Here is a 24,917-nt window from a genome sequence, read left to right on the forward strand (position 1 = left end):
ACGTGTGTCTCTCAGTTTCGTCTGCATCACCTTCTTCCTCCTGATACTCTTCAGAAAGAGCTTCCGTTTTTGACCAGTCTACAAGATCAACTCCAGTTCATTTCCTCTAAGGAATCACAGTAAATAACGATGTTTTCCAGTGCCGGTCGTCTCCAGAGACTTGACTATTATTTCCACAACTTGGTCCACAGTGAGAATCTAATCTCACAATATGATCTTGCTTAAGAAAGTACAAGGTCACAAAACCACGCAAAACGACGTCGTCGGTTTGAAAGGCCTTATTATTGGGCCTTTTTGGATCCAATAATGAAAGGCTTTGGATGGGGCAAAGAGTAAAAAGAAGAGAAAGTGGAGGGCATAATAAATAAAAACAAGGAAGAGATGAGGGACACAAACCCGTAAGTCAGCAAATCGGCCTGTTGTTTGGAGAGACCGCTCAGATCGGGGATGTGTTCGAAAGAGTGACTGTCTCTGAACACAACAACACAAATAAAGAAACCCCTTTTTCGTTATTCTCCACGGGGTGCTCTGGCTCTAAGAGAAGACCACATCCCCCCGGTTAAGAGTTCTTGGTTCCACTCGTGATGGCTCTGAAGCCAGAGGAGCAGTTGAAGGAGTTCGGATCCAAGCTTGACCCACTTCCTTCCTCCAAAGATTCATTGCTCAAACTCTTCAAGGTGAATTTTTCCTCTCTAATTCTTCAGAAATTTAGCCTCTGGTGACTTCGTTTCTACCAAGTTTGGATTTTTTTCGTTTGGAGGGAGTTTTCAGCTTTAAATTTCTACAAATCTGGTCGATAGAGAAAAGTTTCAGCTTTCTGGGTAATGTTTGCTAATAGAGTTAGGGCTAGCTGACCAGCCCCTTGATATAAATTGATTTTGTAAAATTAGGTCACACATCAAAACTGGGGTCTTGCTCCATTTTAATTGGAAGGTGCATATGAATTGTACGGCCTTTTGCTAACTAGGTTTGCAATTGTTAGAATGTCAAGTTCCTAGGATTGGACTGTTAATTTTCAATGCCTGGTTGTCTTTGAGTTGTGTCTCTGTCGGAATTGAATTGCACTGTCTGTCTTCAGTTGATATTCGATAGAAGCAAGAGTTGCCCTAGTTTTCAGTATGTTATGCCTTCTATTTGATTAAGATGTTTATATCTCAATCACTCCGTGGAATTTTGGATTTGATTGGTTGGGTTACTTTTGTGAGATACTTGTCTCCTTGTCAAGTAATTCTATTTTCTTGTCTGATGCCATTACTAAATGGTAATGATCTGTGCTAACCCCAGCCTCGTTAACTTGTTGTGTTGCTACATGCAGGAAGCTGCTGTTTGTCTTTCTGAGTTGGAGCAGTCTCCACCAGCGTCAGTGCTGCAGTCCATCCAGCCTTTTCTTGACGCAATTATTAAACCTGAAATTCTCAAGCATCAAGACAAGGATGTGAAGCTTCTAGTTGCGAGTTGTTTTTCTGAGATAACTCGTATCACAGCACCTGAAGCGCCTTACCATGATGACACTATGAGGGTCGGTGTTGTCCTGAATTTCCTCTGGAACCGTGATTACATACATATCCACTGCTGATTTTTCTTTCGTTTCTAAATCTTGTTTCAGGATATATTTCAACTGATTGTGAGTTCCTTCTCTGGGTTGGATGATGTCGGTGGACCATCATTTGGAAGGAGGGTTGTTATTCTCGAAACGGTTGCAAAATACAGGTCATGTATAGTGATGTTGGATCTGGAGTGCGATGAGCTGGTGAAAGAAGTCTTTACTACATTTCTTGATGTTGCTAGGTGGGTTTCACTTTCAACCTAGCCTTAATTCTATCTCAAATACGAGTTATAAATGAGTTTTGTGTTTATCCTCTGGTTCCTTGTATTGACAGATTGTTTTATTTCTGTATATGCAGAGATGACCATCCGGAGGTTGTTGTCTCATCAATGCAAAATATAATGATTGTTCTGTTAGAAGAGAGTGAAGATGTGCAGGAGCAGCTGTTACTAATTCTACTCTCTAGATTGGGCAGAAATAGAAGTGTGAGCATTTCTGACTTCGCTGGCTGATATTATTCTAATTAATGTTTTGTTGCTTTATGTAATAGCAGACCGCTCATTTTCTGGATTTATGATGGCAGGACGTTAGTGACGCGGCGAGAAGACTTGCTATGAAAGTCATAGAGCAGTGTGCGCCAAAAGTTGAATCTGACATAAAACAATTCCTTATCTCTTCATTGTCTGGAGATAGCCGGTTTTCCACCAGTCAAATTGACTGCCATGAGGTTATCTATGATTTGTACCGCTGTGCTCCTCAGTGCCTATCCGGAGTTGCACCCTATCTCACTGGAGAGCTTTTGGTATGTGTTGTTGTTTTGGTCTTCTGCCTCTATTATGGTTGTCAAACACCACCATGACTCTTGAACCATGCATCAGTAATTTTGTATTTTGTTTGAATAGTCACCTTTATCCTTTGGTTGTTTCAACTCCATAATGCGTACTATTAATATGTACAGGCTGATGAATTGGAAACTCGTTTGAAAGTTGTCGGATTGGTCGGAGAGTTGTTTTCCTTGCCTGGACGTGCCATCTCCGAAGAGTTCAGTTCAGTTTTTGTGGAGTTTTTGAAAAGGCTGACTGATAGAGTAGTTGAAGTTAGAATGCTCATCCTTGACCATATTAAGAAGTGTTTGCTCTCAGATCCTTCGAGAGCCGAGGCTTCCCAAATTATATGTAAGTCTTTCCTTATCGCGCCCTTAGTTTTAAATTAGAGCTCACTAATCTTAGTGTGTTAATCCTCTTGTAGCTGCTCTTAGTGACCGGCTCTTGGATTATGATGAGAATATCCGCAAACAAGTCGTTGCTGTTATTTGTGATGTGGCTGCGAGTGCACTGACGTCGATTCCAATTGACACTATAAAGTTGGTTGCTGAAAGGCTCCGAGACAAAGCTGTATGTTTTATGTATCCTGTCTTGATGTCTCAGATAGTTACATGCTAATAATTAAAGACATTGGAACTTACATTTCTTTTTGTTTCTAAATCAGATACTGGTAAAGACATACACAATGGAAAGGTTGACTGAACTATACCGGGTATATTGCTTACGGTGTGCTGAAGGGAAGGTAGGCACTGGCGACTTTGATTGGATTCCTGGAAAAATTTTAAGATGTCTTTATGACAAAGATTTCAGGTATGACATTTTTCAGATATCTAAATATGTTATGAGCATTACCTTCGGCATTTAATATGTTCATTGTGTTGCAGATCAGATACAATTGAATATACTCTCTGCAGTTCATTGTTTCCAAGTGATTTCTCTGTTAGAGATAAAGTTAAGCACTGGATAGACATATTTTCCGGATTTGACAACGTGGAGACAAAAGCTTTTGAGAAAATACTGGAGCAGAGGCAAAGGTGGATTTGTTGATTTTACTTGGCACTTAATACTATTGCATGATCTTTAAAATATATTTTTTGGTATTGGAATTTGACCTTGTAAAATTTTCTTCTTGATCTTTAGGATACAACAAGAAATGCAAAAATACTTGGCATTCAAGCAGCTGCAACAGGTTTGCTTAAATGTGATTAAAGAGTTTTTTTTTTCCTTGATTTCCGGTTGGATTTTTTTGTTTCTTTTAATATTCACCAGCTGTAACCTTATGTTCTGTCTGAACGCAGAGTGCTGATGCTCCGGAGATGCAGAAAAAGATCCAATTTGGATTCAGAGTCATGTCACGTGCATTTTCTGATCCCCCAAAGGCTGAGCAGAACTTTTTGGTTCTTGACCAACTGAAAGATGCTAATATCTGGAAGATCTTGAATAATCTACTCGATCCCAACGCTAGCATAGTACAAGCGTCAAAGATTCGGGTGAGAATGACGAGAAGCTTGTACTTACATTAAGGTTTACTTTCCATGACCTTATATAGTTTGCTGTTTTAATTTGTGTGCAGGATGATATGCTTAAAATACTTTCTGAAAAGCATAGTCTCTATGAATTTCTCGGCAGTCTCTCCATAAAGTGTTCTTATCTCCTATTCAGTAAGGAATATGTGAAAGAGATGCTGTCAGAAGTCTCTGCTAGAAAGGCTTCTAAAGATAATTTGGGCATTCAATCCTGCATGGACTTCTTAGGGGTAATCACTTACCTGACATCGTTTAATCCTCTAGCTTTACAAAACTAACCACATTGATGCTTGTGCATTGATTTTGTAGCTTCTCGCAAGTTACTGTCCATCACTGTTTGACGGGGCTGAAGAAGAACTGATAGGTTTCCTTAAAGATGACGATGAAATGATAAAGGAAGGTACTCTTAAAATTCTGGCGAAGGCAGGTGGTACTATTCGGGAGAATCTCATTGTGTTATCGAGGTGAAAGACTCATCTCCTTGGATATATATGTAAACATTACCAAACATGAGTTCACGTCATTTGTTAGTTTCCTACTTTTTCTGATTTATAATGTTTCCATTTAAAGTTCTGTGGACCTGTTGCTGGAGAGAATCTGTGTAGAAGGTAACCGTAAGCAGGCTAAGTATGCTGTGCAAGCACTAGCATCAATAACAAAGGATGATGGCTTGAAGGCGCTATCTGTTTTGTACAAGGTGGCAGTTCTTCATTGATACTAAGATATTGTTGATATAATTAATTAGCATGTGAAAATTCTGACATGATACTTTACTTGTAGGGACTCGTGGACATGCTGGACGACAAGAGGTATCAGCCAGCTGTTCTACAAAGCCTTGGATGCATAGCGCAGATTGCGATGCCAGTCTTTGAGACTAGAGAAACTGAAATCGTTGAGTTTATTAGAAGCAAAATCCTCAAAACCGAAAGTGTATGTATTACTTATGTTTTGTTTTCTGCAAAAGGTCACTCTGTCGTTGATTTGTTTCGCAGTTTTCCTTTCATTTTTTATTGGAAGAAACTTAAACCCCTTTGCAGGAAGCAGTAGATGACGAGAAGTTATCCTGGGATGTCAAAAGTGAAATTTGTCAACTGAAGGTTGGTATATTAATATTAGTTTAAAATAGTTCTTTGCCGCACATTAGTTGATAAAGTAATTACTCTATTGTCCAATTAATTTCAAAATTCTCTTTTTCTTATTTTGTAATATAGATATATGGAATCAAGACATTGGTTAAGAGCTACTTGCCGCTCAAGGATGCTCATCTTCGCACGGGTGTTGATGACCTTCTTATATTACTGAAAAACATTCTTTCCTTTGGGGAAATATCTGAAGAGATAGACTCAAGGTTGGTAAACATCAATGCCAAACATTCTAAGATGTTCTTTTTTTCTCTTTAAAAACTGAAGGCACTCATGCTCAACCTCTCCACAGCGTTGTTGACAAAGCCCATATGAAACTAGCTGCTGCAAAGGCAGTCCTCCGCCTTTCTAGACACTGGGACGATAAGATATCGATTGATATCTTCCATTTAACTCTAAAAACCCCTGAGGTACCTTCCTTCATTTTGGTCTTCCATTCGCACCTTCCAGCCTAGCCTACTTTTGATCTTGGTTCTGTTTTAACATTTCTGCTAACCCTCTCCTGTAGATATCATTTCCTATGGCTAAGAAAATATTCCTTGGGAAAGTTCACCAGTATATAAAGGATCGAGTGTTGGAGACAAAGTATGCCTGTTCATTCTTATTCGACATCACTGGATCAAGTGTACTGGTGTCAGAGGAGGTATGTCATCTCCCTTTACTTAAAACATATACGATCTTTCTGACAATGTTATCTAGCTAAACTATTCGTCGGGATTGGCATTACAGGAGAAACAGAACCTGGCTGATGTCATTCAACATTCTTACCAAACAAAAGGGCGGAAAGTCTCTGCTCAGACTGATGCAAATTCGGTTTCTCCCTACCCTCATAGTATCCTACCTTACTTGGTTCACGCACTTGCGCATCATTCTTGTCCTGACGTCGAAAAATGCAAAGATGTGAAGGAATATGAAATGATATATCGGTAATTTTTCGGTTTTACCTACTACTTTTCTGTTTCTTTACTGTAATATTTATACTTACTATTTCCAATCGCTTATTTCAGCCAATTATACTTGATCATTTCTCTGTTACTGCATAAAGAGGAAGACGGGAAGGCTGAAGATACTGACAAAGAACAGGAGTGCGTTCCCACCATTATATCTATCTTCAATAGTATAAAACAGTCGGAAGATGTCACTGATGCAACAAAGTCAAAGGTTTGTAAAAGGTTTCCTTGAGCTTGTTCTGTTAAACAGCTATGTCATGACTATATTTTATAATCATTGTAAGCATGTGGATATGTGTAACCATTTTACTTGGCCCTGTCATGGTGCCATTGGAGCTGACAGTCTCATAATTTTATATTTACAGAACTCACATGCGATCTGTGAGCTCGGGCTGTCAGTAATGAATCAGTTAACTCAGAAAGAGACTGATCTAAAAGGGGAATTCACGCCTGTATCGCTGCCTCCAACACTTTACAAACCTTCTGAAAAAACTGAAGGTGACAACTCTGGGGTAAGAAGCCAAACTTGTTCATGTTTCTGGATATTTGAATGACGAGCTTGGCAATCTGAGCTGTATAGCGTCTTTGCTTTTGTATTTACTCTTGTTAACCTCATATTTTTGTCCTGGTTTGCGTTTGCTAACCCATAACATTTTGTTTCAACAGGTTGGTGAAGAGAAATTGTGGCTAGCTGATGAAACTGTCTTGGCACACTTTAGTTCTCTCAAGTTGGAGAGTCATGCTGATTCATCTGTATATTATCCAACCTTAAAACCTGAGTTGCAATATTCAGTGATTTCTGTATTTAAAAAAAATATATATTTCCTTCTTTCAGGTGATACCCCAAGCTTCAGAGCACGAGGGTATGAATGATGACGAAAGTGATGACAATGACATTCCTCTGGGTAAAATAGTAGAGCGATTGAGAGCTCAGAGAACCAAGAGTAGAGAGGGGGAAAAGAACAAATCTGTTTCAGCTGAAGATGAGAGCGGTAAAACTGATGTCGACGTTTTGAAAATGGTGAGGGAGATAAATCTGGACCACTTGCGCACGGTGGATACATTTGAGTCCAGTAATGGACACACACATTCCCCTGGCAAGAGATCAAACACAGGTGAAACGGATCAGAAGGCTACCAAAAGGAGTGCTGGGGATGGAACATCAGTAGTTTCAGTCCCTAAACGCCGGAGATCTTCTTCTGGCCATAGTCCTTTCAAGTTCTCAAATAGTGGCTCTATAAAAGAGTTGCATGAAGAGAGAGATATGGACTCGAACGATGAAAATTCAAACCGGGAAAAGAGATTAGGAAGCAGGTCTTCCCGAACGAAAAAGAAAATCTTCTCAGAAAATCATAGTGAAGATGGCAACTGCAGTGATAGGGTAAAACTCATCTACAGGATCAAACCGCTCATTTCATTGTACTTCTAGTCCAGTTAATTAATATGCTATTTTTTCTTTTAAACGGAAGCAGAGTAGGTCAGCAGAAAGTGGTGATAGATTGAAGTCTTCCTCTGGATCAATGCAGAACCGGAAAAGAAAAGGCGTCACAGGACTGGCTAAGGTGGCGGATCTTTACCTTCCATTGATGTTTAACAGTGTCACTTTTCTAAATAATGTTTTAAATTATTTATAGCCTTACCTGATTTCTTGTGCAGTGCTCCACAGCAGAAAAGAAAATGGTCACTGATGAGCTAATCGGTTGCAAAATAGATGTTTGGTGGCCTATGGATAAGCGGTAAGCATTTTTCTACTACGTTTCCTTGGACTGAATTTGTAAAAGTGATATCATTATAGTATTCCCTTTGGAGTCATATTTTCTTACTATGAACCCATCTGATGCAATCATTTATTTCCATCAAAATGTGATATTATTCTCTGAGTTTATCTCACCAGAAGTTGCATCTTGTGAAATCAATAGGTTTTATGAAGGCACGGTAAAATCTTATGATTCGACGAAACAGAAACATGTGGTAAGCTTTCAGCAATCTGATTCTTGTCTTTTTTCTTGCGTTAGTTGGTCCATCCAAATTTGTACTTTATCTTGTGATATCAGATACTCTATGAGGATGGAGATGTCGAAGTCCTTCGCCTCGATAAAGAACGATGGGAGCTTGTAGACTCGGGAAAGCCCACAAAGGTTCTAACATTTCCTGCTTTTTGGGCTCTGTTGTCAATCCATCTTCACTACTTCTGCTCGTCTACTTAATTAATATCCTTACACTGTTTCTACATTCTGCAGAAGACCAAGACATCAAAGCGAAGTTCTAATAAGAAAGGGTAAGACATACTCTTCATTTTAGGATGATGTATCTTCTTGTAGTCCATTCAATCTCGTTTTGTTCAGCAATCTTGTTTTTTTGTTTGTTTCTTTTAGATCTTCTGGAAGTAAGCATAAGAATTCAGATGCCTTGCGAAGGGATGAAGACCCTATTCCTACCACGTAAGTGAAATGTTGTCATTATAAGTCTAGATGCGATCTCATTCTTCAGCTGTTTGGTTATACTTTTGCGTTTGTCTTTGTGTTTGTGTTAATCCTTTTGTTTCTTTTTTCCTGACTGTGTAGGCCAAAAGGGAAAAGAACCCCAAAGAAATACATAAGGCATAAGCACCCGGAAGGAACACCAGGAAGTCCCTCTTTAGAACATGAGAAGCTAGAGAGCAGAACCAAGAAAAACCGATCCATTGCCATTCCAGGTAAGTTCCATTTGACTTACTTCTTCCAATGTTATGTCCAATTTTGTTTGTTCCCCACAGTTTCTAAATCCTTTAACTTATGCCCTTTCATGCACGTATACATACGGAAACAGTGTTAGATGATCTTATTGCACAAGCAATTTTTTGTTTGTTTCTGATTTTCATTGTTTATTGGAATAATTCAGTCGGTGAAGCTGCTGAAGAAACAAATGAAAAGAAGATGGAATCAACCACAGAGCTGATGACAGAGGATCAGGAATATGGTAAGGAGGCTGGCGAAGAGAAATCAGAGTCCGAAGGAAAGTTGTCGAAAGAAGGCGAGGATGATGATGAGGAGAAAGTTGATTTAAAGGAGGCAAAAGCAGAGTCGAGTGGAAACCCTGAGGGGAAAGAAACTGATGTTGACAACTCAGATTCTGAGAAGAAACAAGAAAAGAGTGATATGGAGACAGAAGCTGAAGCTGAAGCTGAAGATGATGCCGGGGATGCTGACGCTTCTGACAATGAAACTCTTGTAACCTACCTTTCTCTTAAAACTAACAGGTAGCCTACCTTTCCCCATATAACATAGTGTTCTTAATGCATGTGCAGGGAGCGTGGAGAAGCAAAGTGGTTAAGTCAAGCTCCAAGAAAGCAGCATAGGTGTGTCCTATGCCATTATGTAGAAGAAATACAGGGAATAGAATTTGCGGTGTTTGTCCCCAAGGATTGGTGGTTACTGCATTGATGTGGTGTATATGTGAGATTTGTAGGGTTAGTGATACATACTTGTTCTTTCTAACCACCATGATGGAATGAATGAATAATAGGCAAAAATCCAGCTCCTCTTAGACACCTTTATGTGCTCATGTATTGTAGTATCTATATGTGTGTTTATTTGTAGGGTTGTTTCATGTTTTTCTGTAATACTTGACCACTCCCTTATTACATTCCTAAACCCCAAAGTGCTCTCCCTTTTGAACTCAACTACTTGGCCACTTTCTTCTTCTACCTCTCCACTATTGTTGGTCCTAGATCATCTTTATGTCTACTCTGATTTATCGTTTCAGGTTTCGTTTTCTTTTTCAACATGTGAGTATTAGACAAGTAACAGTTTTACATAATGTAAAGAACGGACACAATAGAAAGGAGGAGCTTCTTTTGCACTTAACAATGAAAAAGAAAGTTATGGTGATACCCCTGGGCCCTCACTGTGTGTTGGAGCTTTACAGATTAGACTGAGTCAAAGCGTGTCAGAGACCATTCCTGGTTCAAGCAGATGAGCAATTTTATAAATAAAAAATGGTTTTACTTTTACCCATACCTTGAACGTTGAACACAAAAAGAACTTACGGTTGTAATTAATTTATATGATAATTAGGTTCACCAAATCTCTGCAGTAATTAATTGAACTAGCTACGTTCTCCAAAAATCAAAACTTTATGCTCACGCTTTTTGGTCAAACATTCTTTAGCAACTTTGAGACTCGAGACCATCGAACTTGTCTTTATGACACAGCGTCTCTTTTCATTTAATAAATAAAAACAAATGTTACTGTAATTTGCATCATCCTCCCTACTCTCAGCTCCATATCTAACGAAGCAAACTAGAGAAGCTGCGTCAATCTCAAGAAGAGCAAGGAACCCTCCTTTTGTATCTTTTCTTTCCAAACTGGTAAGTTTGTTCTCGTAATCTTGTGTTTCCTGGCTGTTAAAAAGCTGTGTGTCTTTTTGTCCTTTACCGTTTCTTATATACAGTAAGTTTGCAACTTTCTCAGTGAAACTTCCTTTTCAGTTAGTACCATTCTTCGCTGCTTCACTCATTCTTTATGGTTCCACTTTCTTTTACTTTCTTTTGGTTTGGTAGACTCGAGTTTCTCTGTTTACAAAGTTTGAGCCTTTGTTAATCCTCTGTGTTTCTTGATCAAGTTCTGGTTGCGATCTAGGTATCTATCTTCCTCTTGCATACTCACTAGATAGATATACCTGTAGATTAGCGGCATTTGATCTCTCTTGGTTGCTTGAAATCCACTAGTGTTGTTTATGGACCAAGTCCAAGTGTGAATCTTTCTATATCTTTCCTAGAGTTTGTTTTTGTGTATCAAGAAGCTGAACCAACGGAGTGATGTTTTTAATGTTTCCTTGGGAGTTTATTTCGGATTACTCGTGATTCTGGTTGTCATATTCAATTGATTGTCTAATAAAGACAATTTCTTTATCTCTCTGTTTTGTCACGAGTGTGTGAAAATGCTTAGTTCTTCTAATGCTGGTAGCTTGTGTTTGTAAGGTCTGAGATGGTCGAGCCACTAGGACAGCTCCAGGTGACTGTTATTAGAGGAAAGAAACTGGCGATCCGAGACTTCAAGTCAAGTGATCCTTACGTGATAGTCAAGTTGGGAAATGAGGTAAGTTTAGTGATGTGATTATAACCATATTCAATGCTCACTGTCCTTAGTGGTTACAACTACAGTTTGTTTTTCAGAAGTGTTGTTTTACTTTATGATGCTGCCATTAGCTGATGTGATGTTGTTTTACTGTCTTGAAAAAAAACAGTCAGCCAAGACCAAAGTGATCAACAATTGCTTGAACCCTGTGTGGGATGAGGAACTGAGCTTTACACTCAAAGATCCTGCAGCAGTTCTCTCATTGGTATGCTTCATTATTTTCCTTTTGTGACCATCATGATGATGATGATGTTGATGTTGATGTGGTTTTCAGGAAGTGTTTGACAAAGATAGGTTCAAGGCAGATGACAAGATGGGTCATGCCACTTTCAGCCTTCAACCACTCATCTCAGTAGCCAGACTAAGGCATATAGTGCACGTCTCCTCTGGCGAGACAACTCTTAGGAAAGTGTTACCGGATTCAGACAACTGCTTATCTCGTGAGAGCACAATCAGTTGCATAGACGGAGAGGTGGTGCAGAGCGTGTGGCTGAAGCTGTGCGCTGTTGAATCGGGTGAGATTGAGTTGAAGATCAAGCTGATTGATCCTCCTCGTGGAACAAAGGATCATTAGGGATTAATGAATCCAGATGTGTTGTGGTATTTTAGTTTGTAGCAGGCAATCCCTTTGTATTAGTTAAATTGCAACATGTATGGTCTTTTGTGAAACAGCTTTTAAGACTTTAAAGCTTTGACCTTTGCGCCTTGTGGTAACTCACTCACCAGCTAATAAATCTTGTAACCGTGTTTACCAATCTATGAATACATTAGACAACTTCATTGTCTGAATGGTAACTACAGGAAAAAAAACTAACATCAATAGCCTATTCTCACGTTTCTTCTTTCCTTAACAAAATCTTCCAAAGAAAGGGACAAAATCAATCACGCAAACTGACATTGATCCGACGTGTAACACTTGTTCTTTTATCTCTCTTTTGTTTTGTCAACTATGAACTATTCTCTTACACGTTTCCTCGTAATCATCGAAACAAAAGCCTGATCGTCCTTATCTGCCACCAAACGGATAGGTTGATGAGTTTTACACCTCTGCACAGAACCCAAAGCTGTGATCTTTATATGAAGGTAGTATAGTTGTACTCTTTTTCTCTCTTGATTCAGGCAAATTTGCATCATCTTACTGGTGCACACTCCACCGTATAGCTGCACTTAGAAGAGCAAACATTGATCCGGCTGTTGTGGAAGAGGTCTTCTTTGGAAATGTCTTAACCGCCAATCTTGGGCAAGCACCAGCAAGACAGGCTGCACTTGGAGCTGGGATTCCCTATTCAGTTGTCTGCACCACTGTCAACAAAGTCTATGCTTCAGGAATGAAAGGTTACCTTTCATTAACAACCCTTCTTCTACTCTTGATGGATCACTGAAACCTTAGCTGTACACACATTACTGCTTTTACTTCAGCTGTAATGCTTGCGGCTCAAAGCATCCAGCTCGGTTTGAATGACGTTGTTGTGGCTGGTGGAAATGGAGAGTATGGGCCTGTTCGTTTCTCCATCCGGATGAGCCATCTGGATGGAGATGAGAGTTTTGTCCGTTTCTCCATCCGGATGAGCCATCTGGATAACTCCTTGATCACGTCATGTGTCATACACCCAACATTTGATTTTTTGCGTCTAAAATTCTACCCAAGATTGTTTAAATAGAACTGAAAAGGTATGAGTGGCAAAGTACACAATCTTTCAAAAGTGATCGTTTGGAGAGTGATGCGGGAATCAATCAAAGCCTATAGCGATGAGTGCGGCGTGCACTTAGTGAGGAGGGGCTCGAAGGATATGTTGGTCGAGATGATGACACATCGGTTGAGCCAAGTCCTCAAGAGAAGTTGGTCGAGGTGTATATCGACGGGTGTGTCATATCATGATGCAGTACTGTAATGTATTCCGTTGCGGTAGGGGCTATATTATGATTACGCAAGAATAAGCAGACGGGTGTGTGGTGGAAGTCTTTATATCTAAGCATCTGTGTTTTAGCTTAGTATGCTATCAAGCAGGGGGAGAAGATGTGACGTTCTGGTCCAAAGAGTGCATATCTCATAGGGGGGGGGGAAAGCATGGTGTGATAGACGTCCTGATGTAGTTGGTGCATATCTCGTGGGGAGAAAAGCATATCTACTATGAAGATCTAGATGGTGCACATCTCGTGGGAAAAAAAACATATTTAGTGTGGAAGTTTCCAGTTGAGGAAACGTGGTTGTTGAACTAGGAGGAAGTTGTGCTTGATCGGCACACAAAGCTAAAAGAGGGAGATTGAAGATGCAAGCAAGAGCTCGTAGATGTCAATAGTTGACGAAGTTGGCGATGAAGTCATTGATGATGGATGCATTAGTCGTTACTACATAAGGCATGCAGAGTGGTGGGTTACCATGTGGATGCAAGATGCTGAGATGAAGAATGATAAGCATGTGGTTTATGCCTTGACAAAGTCGCTGACGCAGGTGGTATCAGACAGTGTCCAGTAAGCATGCGGAGTGGTAGGGACCACGTGGATGCAAAATGCTGAGCTGGAGTAGGTTAAAGTTGAGGAGAAAGTTTATACCGTGGAGATAAGACAAGTGAATAAACTTGAGGATCAAGTTTATGCCTTAGAGAAATGGAATAAGTATAATTCTTAAAAGAAAGTTATACTTATTAATATGGAAGTTGTCCATATCCATAGTTCCTTTGACAAGGGTTTTGGGAACGTATGAGATCACTATAAAATAATAAAATAGCAAGGTGTCGATGAGGAATCAACAAGACTCTCGAAGCTGATTATTATAGGAAGGGTGAAAATCCCTTGGAGGAGTTCTTGGTGTCGTTCTGAGTCAGAGGCTGACGTAGCAGGTGACAAAGAGACAGAAGCTAGGTAGCTTAGAAATCTTTCAGTAGCAATTGTTAGTGTGTTAACAAGTCGTGTGAAACTGATTAAGCAATTCTTGTAAATTGTTTATAGTGATTTCTAATATAGCAAAAAGTGTTTGCTGAATATCCATTGTCTCTTGATTATCTGCTTCCGTACTATACTGTGTTGCTTCTTGCACTTATACTAAGAGCTGGCAACAATGTTGTTTAACTGAACTGAATCCCCGATGAAAAAAATGTGGTTGAATCCTTGTGATTCAGGTGTTGAGAGCAAAGAAGGGAAAGTATGGAGTGGCATCAGTATGCAACCGAGGAGGAGGAGCATCAGCACTTGTTCTTGAGTTCATGTAAGCTTCTTCTTTAACTCTGGTAAGCGTAGCATCTAGAACAAGCAAGAGATGACATGTCAATTAAAGTTTCCCAATACATACTCTTCAACTTGTTGACGTGTTGCAAGGTCGGAGAAGACAATAGGGTATTCAGCACTCTGAAGCCAATAGATGTTGTTACAGAACGCAAAGCGTGACTATACGGTTAATATTCCGTCTCATGAGACTGCTTAACTTTGAATTTGAGAGAGATGCAATTAAAGTGGGTTAGAAATCAAATTAATATTGATATACTCTATTGTATCTTGTTGAAGCCAGTGATGTTTTACCTTTACCCACAACTCTATGAAAGAGTGATATCATAGACTAGCACTCACTCAGATTGCTTAGGGAGTTTGAGAAGTGGATTTCTTCGGCCTCTGTTTTACATTTTACAAAAACACAAAATAAATTTGGTACAAATGTCTATCCAAAGGCTCAAATAACACTATACATGAAGCCATGAGAACATTTATTTTATTTTCTTCACTTTAGAGCTGCATGGCTAGGGAGATTTGACATAGCTCACTCATCTGATCTGCTAGCACTGAAAGGAGTTCCCTCAGAGGCATCATCCTACAGTGTTTCATGGACATCCTTTTCTGTCATAAGCAGGCTGGCATAGACCATTGCAGTTCTCAAACTTGTGCAGTTCCGATTCAATGGTTTTGGCTATCTCAGCTTCAGGCTCAGGAAACCCAACGTGGAATGATCCTTGCTTTGCAGGTTCTGCGTGTCCCTGGGTCTCATAATGGTGCTTCACATAGTTGTACAGCTGTTGATGGAAGGGATGATCAAAAGAAAAACAGTCTACGCCCTCAGTGTGGTGAGACGACCCAGAGCTTCCTCTTCTACAGAAATGTGGGAGGGATGTGATGTCCATAATCTATAAAGAAGCAACAAAAATATTTAGAAAACTTTGCATTTCACACCAAGACCATAAGGAAGCATATGCACATATATACATACCTTCAATAATTCATCCCTTCCGCAACCAGATAACACATGAACCTTCTTCCTCGTCCTCTCTTGTAAAAGAGGTTTTACAACCTGTTTGTTTGAAAATAAAAGACACACATTCACAAGCTAAGTAGCTAACACCCTGAGTTACAAACAAAAAGGCTTACCTTCCAACAGGCGGAAAATATATATGGAGCGTTCACAACATAGTACGTGTTTGTCTTCTCTGGATAGTTCAGATCATCTATGGTTGATATGATAGTCACTAACTGCATCAAAATGTTAACACAAAGAAAGGTGTGAAGATGAATTCAAGAACTTATTATATAACTTGGTGGTATCATTATTCATACCTTAATTTGGCTCAACGCTGAAAGTTTTAACCCTGTCATGTCTAGAACCTTGACGCAGGTGGTGATTGGCCGCCCGTTCTTCTTAGACATAGAAGGCTGTAACAGAGTTTTACACATTACAGCAAGAAAAAAACCGTTAAAAGAAAAGTTTAGCCAATTACTATGTACTTACCAGTAATACACGGTCTCTGTATTCATTGATTTGGATGTGGGATTGGACATAGTAGTGAACCTGTATGTGGAAAAAGAGAAGCACATTCATTATTTTGGTTTGTCACTTGATCTTGCGAAAACTAGGACAAAACAATGAAGCACATCTTACAGAAGCTTTGTCGAATGTGCTGAGGCCAACACCAATAGCAAAGACAGGCAAGCCCTAAACAATTAAGGTAACAACATCAAGTAAGAGTTAAGAAGAGATTTGTTTTGCTCAGAAAGAAGGCAATGAGGAATCCAATGGGTGGGGGGTACCTCTCTCGTGTAACCTGACATTCCTATGAGCTGAGAGTCCCGTACGCCCCTATACAACTCACTAGGCACAATGGGTTTCTGCGGAAGCCAAAAAAACATGATCTAATGCCACACAACACAAAGCAAGGATAAGGAGATGAATGACTCACAGATAGTATACTGTCAATTTCATTATTAACCCTCCAACGTAAACATTCAACCAGCTGAAAATGAATTACACAAAAACGCTGAAACCAAGACACACACTCAAAGAAACCAGATAATGAAGTGTTTGGGAGATATAAAACATACCATTGTATGAGCTTTGCTTACGTTCCAATCTCGTGCCTTCAGAAAGCGACTCAAATGCTCCCTCCGGTATCCCTGATGGACACTCTGCAGATTCACAAATAAGTTTCTTTTTACTTGACTTCAGTTTCAGAAACAACAAGAATAAGAACCGGAGCATGAATGCAACAACTCTAGCTCAATCTCACGCCTAGAAAAAAATCTTAAGGGATCAACTTCAACCACTATTACAGAAAAACCAAACACAGATCCAATGTGCCAGTATAAATGATGCAAATGCGGATCTAATCTTTGGAATCTGTTGAATAGGGGTTGACCCATTTTCAAGGACAGAGACAAAAACAGAACATACCTCAAATGTTTTCTTCAATGGCTCCTCAACTGGTACAAATTATTACCCAATTTAGTAAATTACTAATAAGAGCAGAAAGGGAAAGAGGTAAAAGAGGGAGAAGGTAAGACCTTGATCTATGAGCTCAAGGAATTCATCAATGGCTTCTTCTGAGACGACCCCCATTGTTTTTGCTCACTTCCACTGCAACCAGACAGAGTTTCCAAGATCGGCTCTTTTTTTGTCTTCCTTTTGGTCACTTTGCACCAAACTCATGAGGAGTCCATCATTAAAGGTCAAAGAGGTGGTAGGCGAGACAGACAACTCCCAACATAAATATACACCTTTTAAAACACAACGAGTGTATTAAACTCCTCTTAACTTAAAGAGCAGAACTACTTTGATAAAGACTTTGTCTTTTTTTAGATTATCAGAGTTGTATTATTATGAACTCGTAGCGGATTTGGTGAGCCTTGTCTTTTATTGGTAAAAGCAAAGATCAAAAAGATGGGAGATAAAGAAATGGTGTATTCAAAGTTATCTCCTTTTTCTGAGTCAACTATATTTAAAGTTGTCTTCTTTATAAACGTTTTAGTTACTTTTTTCATTTGTTAATACTTTATACTATCAAAAAGAAAGTTTAGGGGGGTGGAGATAGCATGAATGGGGTTGCTTTAGTTTATATGTTAATCAAGGGTCAGTTTCCTTGTATGGCAAAACAATGCCTATCTCACACAAAAAAAAAGATATTTCTTGTGATTTGCTAACCAAAAGCCAAGAATAAAGACACAACTAACTTTGGCCTTCGGCTCTAACTTTGCATTGCTTTCTTCATCCATAAAGTGTTAGTTAGACACTGAATGTGACTGCGAGTTATGAATCATGGGCTGAGAGAAACACATAGGTGGTGGGTCACTTCTCTCCAGATTTATGTTTGGGCCTAGGCTATAAAAAACAAGTACAAAACTGGTCAAACATTGTTCGAAACTTAACAATCTTTGGGTCAAAATGATCTTCAAGGGCTGAACTTTCAAGCCTAACATAAAACATGGGAATGATTCCTAGAGAGAAAGCATCAAACTTCAATAGCTGCTGTTAATGTATAAGGTTTGCATCTTTCTTGTTTGTAACTGCTAAGAAAGTTATGTGTTTTGACTTTGGATTATTATATACAAAGATTCTTCCTTTGGATTCGGATATTCGTGTATAAGTTGCTAATAAACAATGAACAAAGTACGTTGACCCATACACAATTTCAAATTCTTGACCAAGATAAACTATTTTTCTAAGCTTGGATGATGCAAATTTAGTTAAAGAAATAGTTTCCAAACACATACGTGTTGATAAAACTTGTAATATGGAACTTGTCATGCTATGTAAAAAGTACAATGTCTTGAAAACTTCAGGTTTCCACAAAACTCACACGGCAAAAAAATAATCAAGTGGTACATTCCACAAAACACATGTAAGATTGCATATAAATTTAAAGGAAAGTCAGAAGGTTTGAAGCAACCAAGAGGTAAAAAGTCAACGAGAAGAAGAAGATGAACAATGAGATAGAAGAGGAGGGAGAAGAAGATGGAAGGAGAGGAGGGCTGGAGACGGTGAGAGAGATTCAGTTTGAAGGGAGCAACAGTGGAACAGTGTCCATGAACGGAGAGGACAACGTTTATGTTGGAGTTGGTAAAGGAGACTCTAGCATGGAGGCATTGCGTTGGGCTCTTGACAATCTCATCACTTCTACTTCTACTCTTCTTTACCTCATCCATGTCTTTCCTGAGACTCGCTCCATCCCTTATCCTTGTCTGTATATGTTCTCCTCTTATCTTGTGATGAAACCAACTGTGTGTTTGAACTCAAGTGTATGTATGTATGATCTTTGTGTAGTGGGGAGGCTGACGAGGGAGCAAGCGAGTCAAGAACAACTTGAAACCTTTATGTCTCAGGAAAGAGAGAAGAGAAGAACTCTGTTGAACAAGTTCATTCATGCCTGCTCTGCTTCTAAGGTCCCATCTCTTTCTCTCTTGGTATTTGATTAAGAGTGTATCAAGATAGTGAAGTAGTGCAAAATACAGGTGAAGGTGGAGACAATACTGGTGGAGAGTGACTCGGTGGCAAAGGCTTTACAAGACCTCATCACTATTCTTCACATTAAAAAGCTTGTTCTTGGGATCGACAAGCCTAATGCAAGGTATCTATATATACAAGATCATTAGCCCCTATTCTTTTAGTTGTCAGATGACAGGACAGTCCTCTCTGTCTGTTTATTGTAGGAAAGCAAATTCGACAAGAGGAAACAGTGTTCCTGAACAGATAATGAGGAGCACTGCAGCAGAACTGTGCGAGGTTAAGGTGATATGCCAAGGAAAAGAGATAAAGATGGAGGAGACAGTGATGGAGAGAGTCCCCTCCAAGTCCCCAAAAGTGCAGGAGAGAACTCCCTCCAAGTCTCCAAAACAGCAGCGGCTGAAGAAGGATCAATCCAATGACCCTTTTGCTTGCATTTGCTTTTTCAGTAAGCCCAAAACTAACAGTTAATGGAATGAGAGACAACCGAAGATTATATATTTGTTATGGTTTGAGTTTGGTTGAATAGAAGGAACACAAATTAACTCTGATAAATACTAATTGAGTTAACTAAAGCAGCTTATGCATAAAGAAAACAAACATGCAATTTCATAGCAATCTATGAAGAGAAAAATAACACTTGATCATGAAGAGAGAGTAATTCTTTTTCTTCTTCTTCTTCGACGGACTGACGGCGGGAGCTGATTCAGTCAACCCTTCCGTCGAGGCATCGGCCGTAGGAACGTCTGTCTTTTCAACCAGCGGATCCGTAACCTCAATGTCTTCCCCGTCAACCGCCACTTCCTCGGCAGGTTCGGCGTCCTCTCCCTCGAACGCAGACATGGAACTGAAGCTCTCGCCTCCAAGTTGGGCACGCAAAATCTCGTTATAACTCGGATATACTTTTGGAATGTTCCCCATGACTGGAAGTTTTATCCTTTTCCCGGTCGTTGTCACACACGGGACGTCTTGCGCCCAATCAACTAGAACAAAAGAAAGAGTAGCCAACGTGAGAGGAAAATGATGGCTGTCAATCGATTGAACAAAGCGGCGATAAAGTACCTTTCGCGATGCGTTTCTGCTGGCGACTGATCCTCTAACAGTCGAAGCTTCCCCACGTCTGTTGACTAAGTACTACAACCTTCGGGAGATCTTTCCAAAAGGTATCCAGAGGACCGATAATATTCGGATGAGGAACTTCAAAGCCAAAAAGAAAAGAAACCAATTTAAAATCAGAATTGAGACATCGATCGATTCGACTTTAGCCAACTACCAACATCAGAGTTCCATAGAACACGTAAGCTTTCATCTGGCAGATCCTCGAAAGAAGTTTTATCGGCCCTAACATAAGAGTAGGAGCGCTGCCAAAGCTTCGTCCCCAAAGGATGACCAGTCAAAATATGGAGTCTCGAACGCATCTGCACCGCGACCAAACGATCGATAAAGGCTATTTACGTGCGCCTTTGCAATGGCCGATCGATCGGACAATGCGTAACCCGACCGATCGAACGGACGAAAGGCGATCGTAGAACAATGACGTCTGAGCGATCGACCGCACAACAAGATTCAGAAACCCTAAGCTTTTACACCTCCGCCAGTAACTCCATCGATCGCCTCGTTCTCTGCGCCGCTCAAGCTGTTACTACAAATTCCCACGTCTAGATCAGACCGATCGATTGACAGGCTCCTACGCTGTGAATCGAGCACGGAGCATTCGATAAGTATCGACCGATCGATGGTCGAATATTCACAGGGAATTGCAAGAGACATGAAAACAGTACGGCGGTCAGTCGATCGATCGACCAGCGAAAAGCACTCGATCGACAACAATGACTTTGTTGAAAATATTTTTGTGGACGTTAGCCATCGAGCATGGAACACCCATACAAACACCCAGCATCGATCGATCGAGATTTAAGAATCTAGGCGTATTGACCGATCGATCTATCGCATAAACGGAGCCAGGACATCCTTCTGATAAGCAACTGTGCACCGGACAATGCCCTTCCAAACTTCATAGCGTATTGATCCATCGCGCTCCAAGAGACGTATGAAGACACATCGGGCGATTGGTCGGAGCAGGACCGAACCCGTCATTCTCAGAACCAATTCTTGCTATCCCATTACGATGAACCATGATCCATCGCAAGTGGACTGTGGGGGGGCCTTACTGTTGGAGTGGAATTTAGCATTCCCCGCAAGGCCCATCGAACAACAGGATTGGGCCCATTAGCATCAGCAACCAAGTTGAGCGGCCAGCGCAACTGATGGTCGATCGGCTTGGAGACACATTCGATCAGCTTAAATTAACAACATGAACCCAGACAAGACCAGCTCGGCTAACGGATTGATCGGCTAAATGACCGATCGATCAGCTTGGTCTCGCGACTGATCGACTGACTGGGTCGACTTCGGCTCGACGAACTTTCGTTCGGCTCAAAAGCCCATTTCAACATGAAATTGGGCCAGGCTTCTAGGGCGAACTAGCTTTAGGGCAAACGAAAGAAAGACGGACCGAGGCTATAAAAGGAGGACATAAGAGAAAGAGAAAGGGATCCGCAAACAAACACTAAGACACTGACGGCAAGATCTAGGGTTTACGACCGATCGCCCTGCTTAGTGTTTTCATCAGAGTCTTTCAACAAAGCTCCGACCTTTTCCTTCTTTACTTAATCTCTTTGTAATCTCGTTCGTTTATCTCATATTGTGAATAAAACATCTTTGTAAGATCCACAAAACCGAGTTCATTTCATTATCATTCGATCTACCAAACTCGTATTCAACAACTTGCTAATAAAAGCTATAATACATTTGGCTTCTTTTATATTTTGTCTTTTTTTATGAAATTAAATGAGGGGCTCTAGTTGCATCAATTTTCAATATCCGTATAGTATACAAAAAGGAAGTAAAAAACGAGTGTGAGACCAGAAAATGGAGACGGGAGGAAGTTAATGCCGCAAGAAATAAAGAAAAAGAAAGTTGAATGATAATAAATGTTTTACTTCTTAAGAACTTCAAATTTGTTTATAATTATAACTGGGCGCGCAGGTATTAGTTTTTAAGTATTTATACATTGATATTTGATTTTATGATTAGTGCTATATATTTTAGATATGTCTCAATATAACTAATTGTATTCAAAAGATCCGGATCGAACCGGATAATATGATTATTTTTGGTTCAAATATCCAAATAATTTTCAAATACATTCGTTATTTGAATATTTTTAGTTTTATGTACATCAGAACCAAATTCATACAGACCCGAAAGATCCAACTTGAAACTCACACATAAATTTATATCCAAACGTGGCCTAATTTCAAAACCTAAAAAATCTATACCCGAAAAAACGATCCGTACCTAAATGGGTACCCGAATGTCTATGCCTAACAGATTCCATAAACAAATAAAAATATATATATATATATATATATATATATATATATATATATTTATTTATTTATTTGTTTGGCTAAATTAAGTGAAATAGAAAATTTTTTTATTTAGTAATATTTTTACAATATTAATAATGATCAATATATGAATATCGATTTGTTTAGATAAGTTTTGGAATTGTAATTAATTAATTTAAATTGATTTTAAATACCGTGGTAGAATCTGCAAATAAAAATAAATACAAAAAGGAAGTACCTAAAAAGAAATTTCAAAACCCAAAAAATCTATACCTGAAAGAAACAACCCGTACTTAAATGGGTACCTGAATGTCTATGCCTAACTGATTCCGTAAACAAATAAAAAAATTATTTTAATGTGTTTGGCTAAATTAAATGAAACATAATTTTTTTTATTTAGTAATATTTGTACAATATTAATAATGATCAATATATGAATATTGATTTGTTTAGATAAGTTTTGGAATTGTAATTAATTAATTTAAATTGATTTTAAATGTAGTGGTAGAATCTGTAAATAAAAAGAAGTACAAAAAGAAATACCTAATTTATTATAAATGCAATGACTAAATGTGTAAATAAAAGAAAATACATATACCGTTATCCAAGTTTCCAAACAATTCTCATTTAGTATTTTTATCCATGTTTCCAAACAAACCTCCTTTTAAACTGGAATTCATGTTTCCAAACAAACCTAATTTGTACTTCAGTTTTAATAATATAGATTGATTTTAAATGTAGTGGTAGAATCTGTAAATAGAAAGAAATACAAAAAGAAGTACCTAATTTATTATAAATGCAATGACTAAATGTGTAAATAAAAAAAAATACATATACTGCTATCCAAGTTTCCAAACAATTCTCATTTAATATTGTCATCTATGTTTCCAGACAAACCTAATTTGTACTTCAGTTTTAATAATATAGATAGATGATGATTGATCCCTTATGTTTTTGTAGACAATTAGAGGTAACCTTATTTTTCAATTTGAGGGAAAATTAGTAGGTCTTGTAAGCGTTAATGACTTTTGAGAAGAAGAAAAAAAGAAGGAGGAACAAGGCATGCCAAAAGCAAATAAGGATTTGTACTCACTTCCCTCATTATGTTCCCATTCCCTTTGAAACTTTATTTGGTTGGTTACATGAGAAATTTCATACCTTGTGATGATATTACAATTGTTTCTTCTAGCTATATTGTACTTTTAGTTACAGACACAGAAACAGACAGAAACATGAGGATGAACCCAGTTCATTATCATTAGTTTTAAACTTTTTGCAGTTAGCGGAATATTCGATGACAATCGCATCACATGCAGTTTGGATTGGAACCATTTTTAAATCTCTCAAAACTCAAGAGATTTGTGTTCCTCGATAATGACCATCTTTTAAAAAAATTAGTTTCTTTTATCAATAGGCATCACACAAGCCAATGAGTTCACTAAAACATTGTCCACATATAGTCATTGGCTTGTTTTGGCTAACTAAAAAATAAGAATATTCCAGTCAGTAGTAATCGACCAGGAGTGTTTTGCAGCCAACATTTTGGCCAAGTACAAGATATCCATATCTAGCTTACCTATAACCAACCATGCACTGGTGTTTCTGTTTCAATCTGCAACACAAGAAATTAAAGGACACACTACAAGAAAACAGCGGTATTCTGACGGACATTCCGATGGAAAATGAAATCTTCGGAATATCCCGAAGAATTTTGTGTTTCCTCGGAATTTCCTCGGAATATACCGACGGAATTTCGAGGAAATACAAATCCGTCGGAATATTCTTATGGAATACCGAGGAAAAACGTATTCCTCGGAAAAAACCGATGAATTCCGAGGATATATTATAGCCGTTAGAGAGCCGTTGGGGGATTTTAAAAATTCCGAGGAAATTCCGACGAACTAGCCGTTTCCGTCGGAATTCCGTTGGAATTTCCTCGGTCTATCGGCAGGATTTCAACTATAAATACAAGCACCCCTCTTCCTCTTCATTCACTCCATATCTTCATCCTCCCTCTTACTCTCTTTACACACAAATTTGATTCATAAAAAACATGTCTTCTTCAAATTATTTTCGTTCTTGGATCGATCGACCTCATTTGGATCCGAACACGAGATTGCTTACGGAAGAATACCAACGAGGTATAACCGAATTCATGGGGTTAGTTCACCGACAACCGGAAGCAAAAACATGTATGTTAAGATGTCCTTGCTCTAATTGTAAAAATAGAAAGGTTATTAAAGAGTGGGATGTTTGGACTCATCTATATTTGAGTGGGTTTACACGAAGTTACAAAATTTGGTATCATCATGGGGAAACTGATTATGAACATGGTAGTACTAGCGAACCTCAGCCAGCGGTTAGATTAGAAGAACCAATTAGAACGGATGTAGATTATGGTGTAGGTACTGAGCAGATGGTAAATGATCATTTTAGAGGGGAAGATTTACCCAATGCACAAACTAGGAGATTTTATGATATGTTGGATGCTGGAAATCAACCATTATACGAAGGTTGCAGAGATGGTCATTCAGCTTTATCATCTGCTACAAGATTGATGGGCATTAAAACAGATTATAATTTGGCTGAAGACTGTGTGGATGCGATTGCTGATTTTGTAAAAGGTATTCTACCCGAGGATAATGTAGCTCCTGGTTCATACTACGAGGTTCAGAAACTCGTAGCTGGTCTTGGTTTATCGTG

At 39.0% G+C, this 24,917-nt stretch overlaps 4 protein-coding genes across 7 annotated transcripts; 3 read left to right on the plus strand and 1 right to left on the minus strand.

Annotated features, from left to right (window-relative positions):
• The first annotated feature begins 388 nt into the window (after positions 1-388).
• On the plus strand, positions 389-9,649 carry LOC106401193 (sister chromatid cohesion protein PDS5 homolog A). Of its 2 annotated transcripts, none has more exons than XM_048748264.1 (33): positions 389-677; positions 1,316-1,519; positions 1,607-1,788; positions 1,905-2,031; positions 2,130-2,348; positions 2,505-2,721; positions 2,795-2,940; positions 3,035-3,180; positions 3,255-3,404; positions 3,511-3,571; positions 3,669-3,860; positions 3,944-4,126; positions 4,206-4,360; positions 4,467-4,593; positions 4,677-4,826; positions 4,934-4,993; positions 5,108-5,244; positions 5,331-5,448; positions 5,547-5,681; positions 5,768-5,964; positions 6,046-6,199; positions 6,354-6,500; positions 6,655-6,741; positions 6,824-7,369; positions 7,461-7,550; positions 7,645-7,724; positions 7,908-7,959; positions 8,043-8,126; positions 8,229-8,266; positions 8,364-8,429; positions 8,553-8,683; positions 8,869-9,197; positions 9,275-9,649. In XM_048748264.1, exons 1-33 carry the CDS (start codon positions 585-587, stop codon positions 9,323-9,325), a joined length of 4,854 nt encoding a protein of 1,617 aa, XP_048604221.1. In that variant the 5' UTR covers positions 389-584; the 3' UTR covers positions 9,326-9,649. The 2 variants fall into 2 exon arrangements, with proteins under 2 accessions (XP_048604221.1, XP_013697125.2); XM_013841671.3 differs by having other exon boundaries at positions 390-677; positions 3,511-3,559.
• Positions 9,650-10,073: 424 nt separating this feature from the next.
• LOC106419661 (protein C2-DOMAIN ABA-RELATED 11-like) lies at positions 10,074-11,894 on the plus strand. 2 transcript variants are annotated; one of them, XM_048748267.1, is made up of 4 exons: positions 10,074-10,336; positions 10,949-11,066; positions 11,215-11,310; positions 11,380-11,894. In XM_048748267.1, the coding sequence occupies exons 2-4, from the start codon at positions 10,956-10,958 to the stop codon at positions 11,677-11,679; spliced, it is 507 nt and encodes a 168-aa protein (XP_048604224.1). In that variant the 5' UTR covers positions 10,074-10,336; positions 10,949-10,955; the 3' UTR covers positions 11,680-11,894. The 2 variants fall into 2 exon arrangements, with proteins under 2 accessions (XP_048604224.1, XP_048604225.1); XM_048748268.1 differs by lacking the exon at positions 10,074-10,336 and adding an exon at positions 10,437-10,607.
• Positions 11,895-14,651: 2,757 nt separating this feature from the next.
• LOC106419510 (SEC14 cytosolic factor) lies at positions 14,652-17,217 on the minus strand. Its single transcript, XM_013860313.3, has 11 exons — positions 16,866-17,217; positions 16,756-16,784; positions 16,407-16,490; positions 16,265-16,318; positions 16,116-16,193; positions 15,967-16,020; positions 15,817-15,876; positions 15,645-15,740; positions 15,459-15,560; positions 15,301-15,381; positions 14,652-15,217 (listed from the first exon to the last, which is right to left on the minus strand). The coding sequence occupies exons 1-11, from the start codon at positions 16,918-16,920 to the stop codon at positions 14,918-14,920; spliced, it is 993 nt and encodes a 330-aa protein (XP_013715767.1). The 5' UTR covers positions 16,921-17,217; the 3' UTR covers positions 14,652-14,917.
• Positions 17,218-17,393: 176 nt separating this feature from the next.
• LOC106419637 (U-box domain-containing protein 35-like) lies at positions 17,394-19,745 on the plus strand. 2 transcript variants are annotated; one of them, XM_048748266.1, is made up of 4 exons: positions 17,394-18,537; positions 18,622-18,740; positions 18,810-18,925; positions 19,008-19,745. In XM_048748266.1, the coding sequence occupies exons 1-4, from the start codon at positions 18,279-18,281 to the stop codon at positions 19,270-19,272; spliced, it is 759 nt and encodes a 252-aa protein (XP_048604223.1). In that variant the 5' UTR covers positions 17,394-18,278; the 3' UTR covers positions 19,273-19,745. The 2 variants fall into 2 exon arrangements, with proteins under 2 accessions (XP_048604223.1, XP_048604222.1); XM_048748265.1 differs by having other exon boundaries at positions 17,394-18,740.
• The last annotated feature ends 5,172 nt before the right edge of the window (positions 19,746-24,917 follow it).

This window comes from Brassica napus, chromosome C2 (assembly GCF_020379485.1).
Source record: "Brassica napus cultivar Da-Ae chromosome C2, Da-Ae, whole genome shotgun sequence".
Taxonomy (NCBI): Eukaryota; Viridiplantae; Streptophyta; class Magnoliopsida; order Brassicales; family Brassicaceae; genus Brassica; species Brassica napus.

Excerpts from the sequence above, each read along its gene's own strand:
- LOC106401193 (XM_048748264.1), top strand. The coding sequence starts at position 585 with ATGGCTCTGAAGCCAGAGGAGCAGTTGAAGGAGTTCGGATCCAAGCTT. Across the intron at positions 4,361-4,466 it reads AATCTCATTGTGTTATCGAG|TTCTGTGGACCTGTTGCTGG; the intron begins GTGAAAGACTCA and ends TTCCATTTAAAG. Across the intron at positions 4,594-4,676 it reads CGCTATCTGTTTTGTACAAG|GGACTCGTGGACATGCTGGA; the intron begins GTGGCAGTTCTT and ends CTTTACTTGTAG.
- LOC106419661 (XM_048748267.1), top strand. The coding sequence starts at position 10,956 with ATGGTCGAGCCACTAGGACAGCTCCAGGTGACTGTTATTAGAGGAAAG. Across the intron at positions 11,067-11,214 it reads TAGTCAAGTTGGGAAATGAG|TCAGCCAAGACCAAAGTGAT; the intron begins GTAAGTTTAGTG and ends GAAAAAAAACAG. Across the intron at positions 11,311-11,379 it reads CTGCAGCAGTTCTCTCATTG|GAAGTGTTTGACAAAGATAG; the intron begins GTATGCTTCATT and ends TGTGGTTTTCAG.
- LOC106419510 (XM_013860313.3), bottom strand. The coding sequence starts at position 16,920 with ATGGGGGTCGTCTCAGAAGAAGCCATTGATGAATTCCTTGAGCTCATA. Across the intron at positions 16,491-16,755 it reads CATTGAAGAAAACATTTGAG|AGTGTCCATCAGGGATACCG; the intron begins GTATGTTCTGTT and ends GTGAATCTGCAG. Across the intron at positions 15,877-15,966 it reads GCACATTCGACAAAGCTTCT|GTTCACTACTATGTCCAATC; the intron begins GTAAGATGTGCT and ends TTCCACATACAG.
- LOC106419637 (XM_048748265.1), top strand. The coding sequence starts at position 18,279 with ATGAACAATGAGATAGAAGAGGAGGGAGAAGAAGATGGAAGGAGAGGA. Across the intron at positions 18,741-18,809 it reads ATGCCTGCTCTGCTTCTAAG|GTGAAGGTGGAGACAATACT; the intron begins GTCCCATCTCTT and ends TGCAAAATACAG. Across the intron at positions 18,926-19,007 it reads ATCGACAAGCCTAATGCAAG|GAAAGCAAATTCGACAAGAG; the intron begins GTATCTATATAT and ends TGTTTATTGTAG.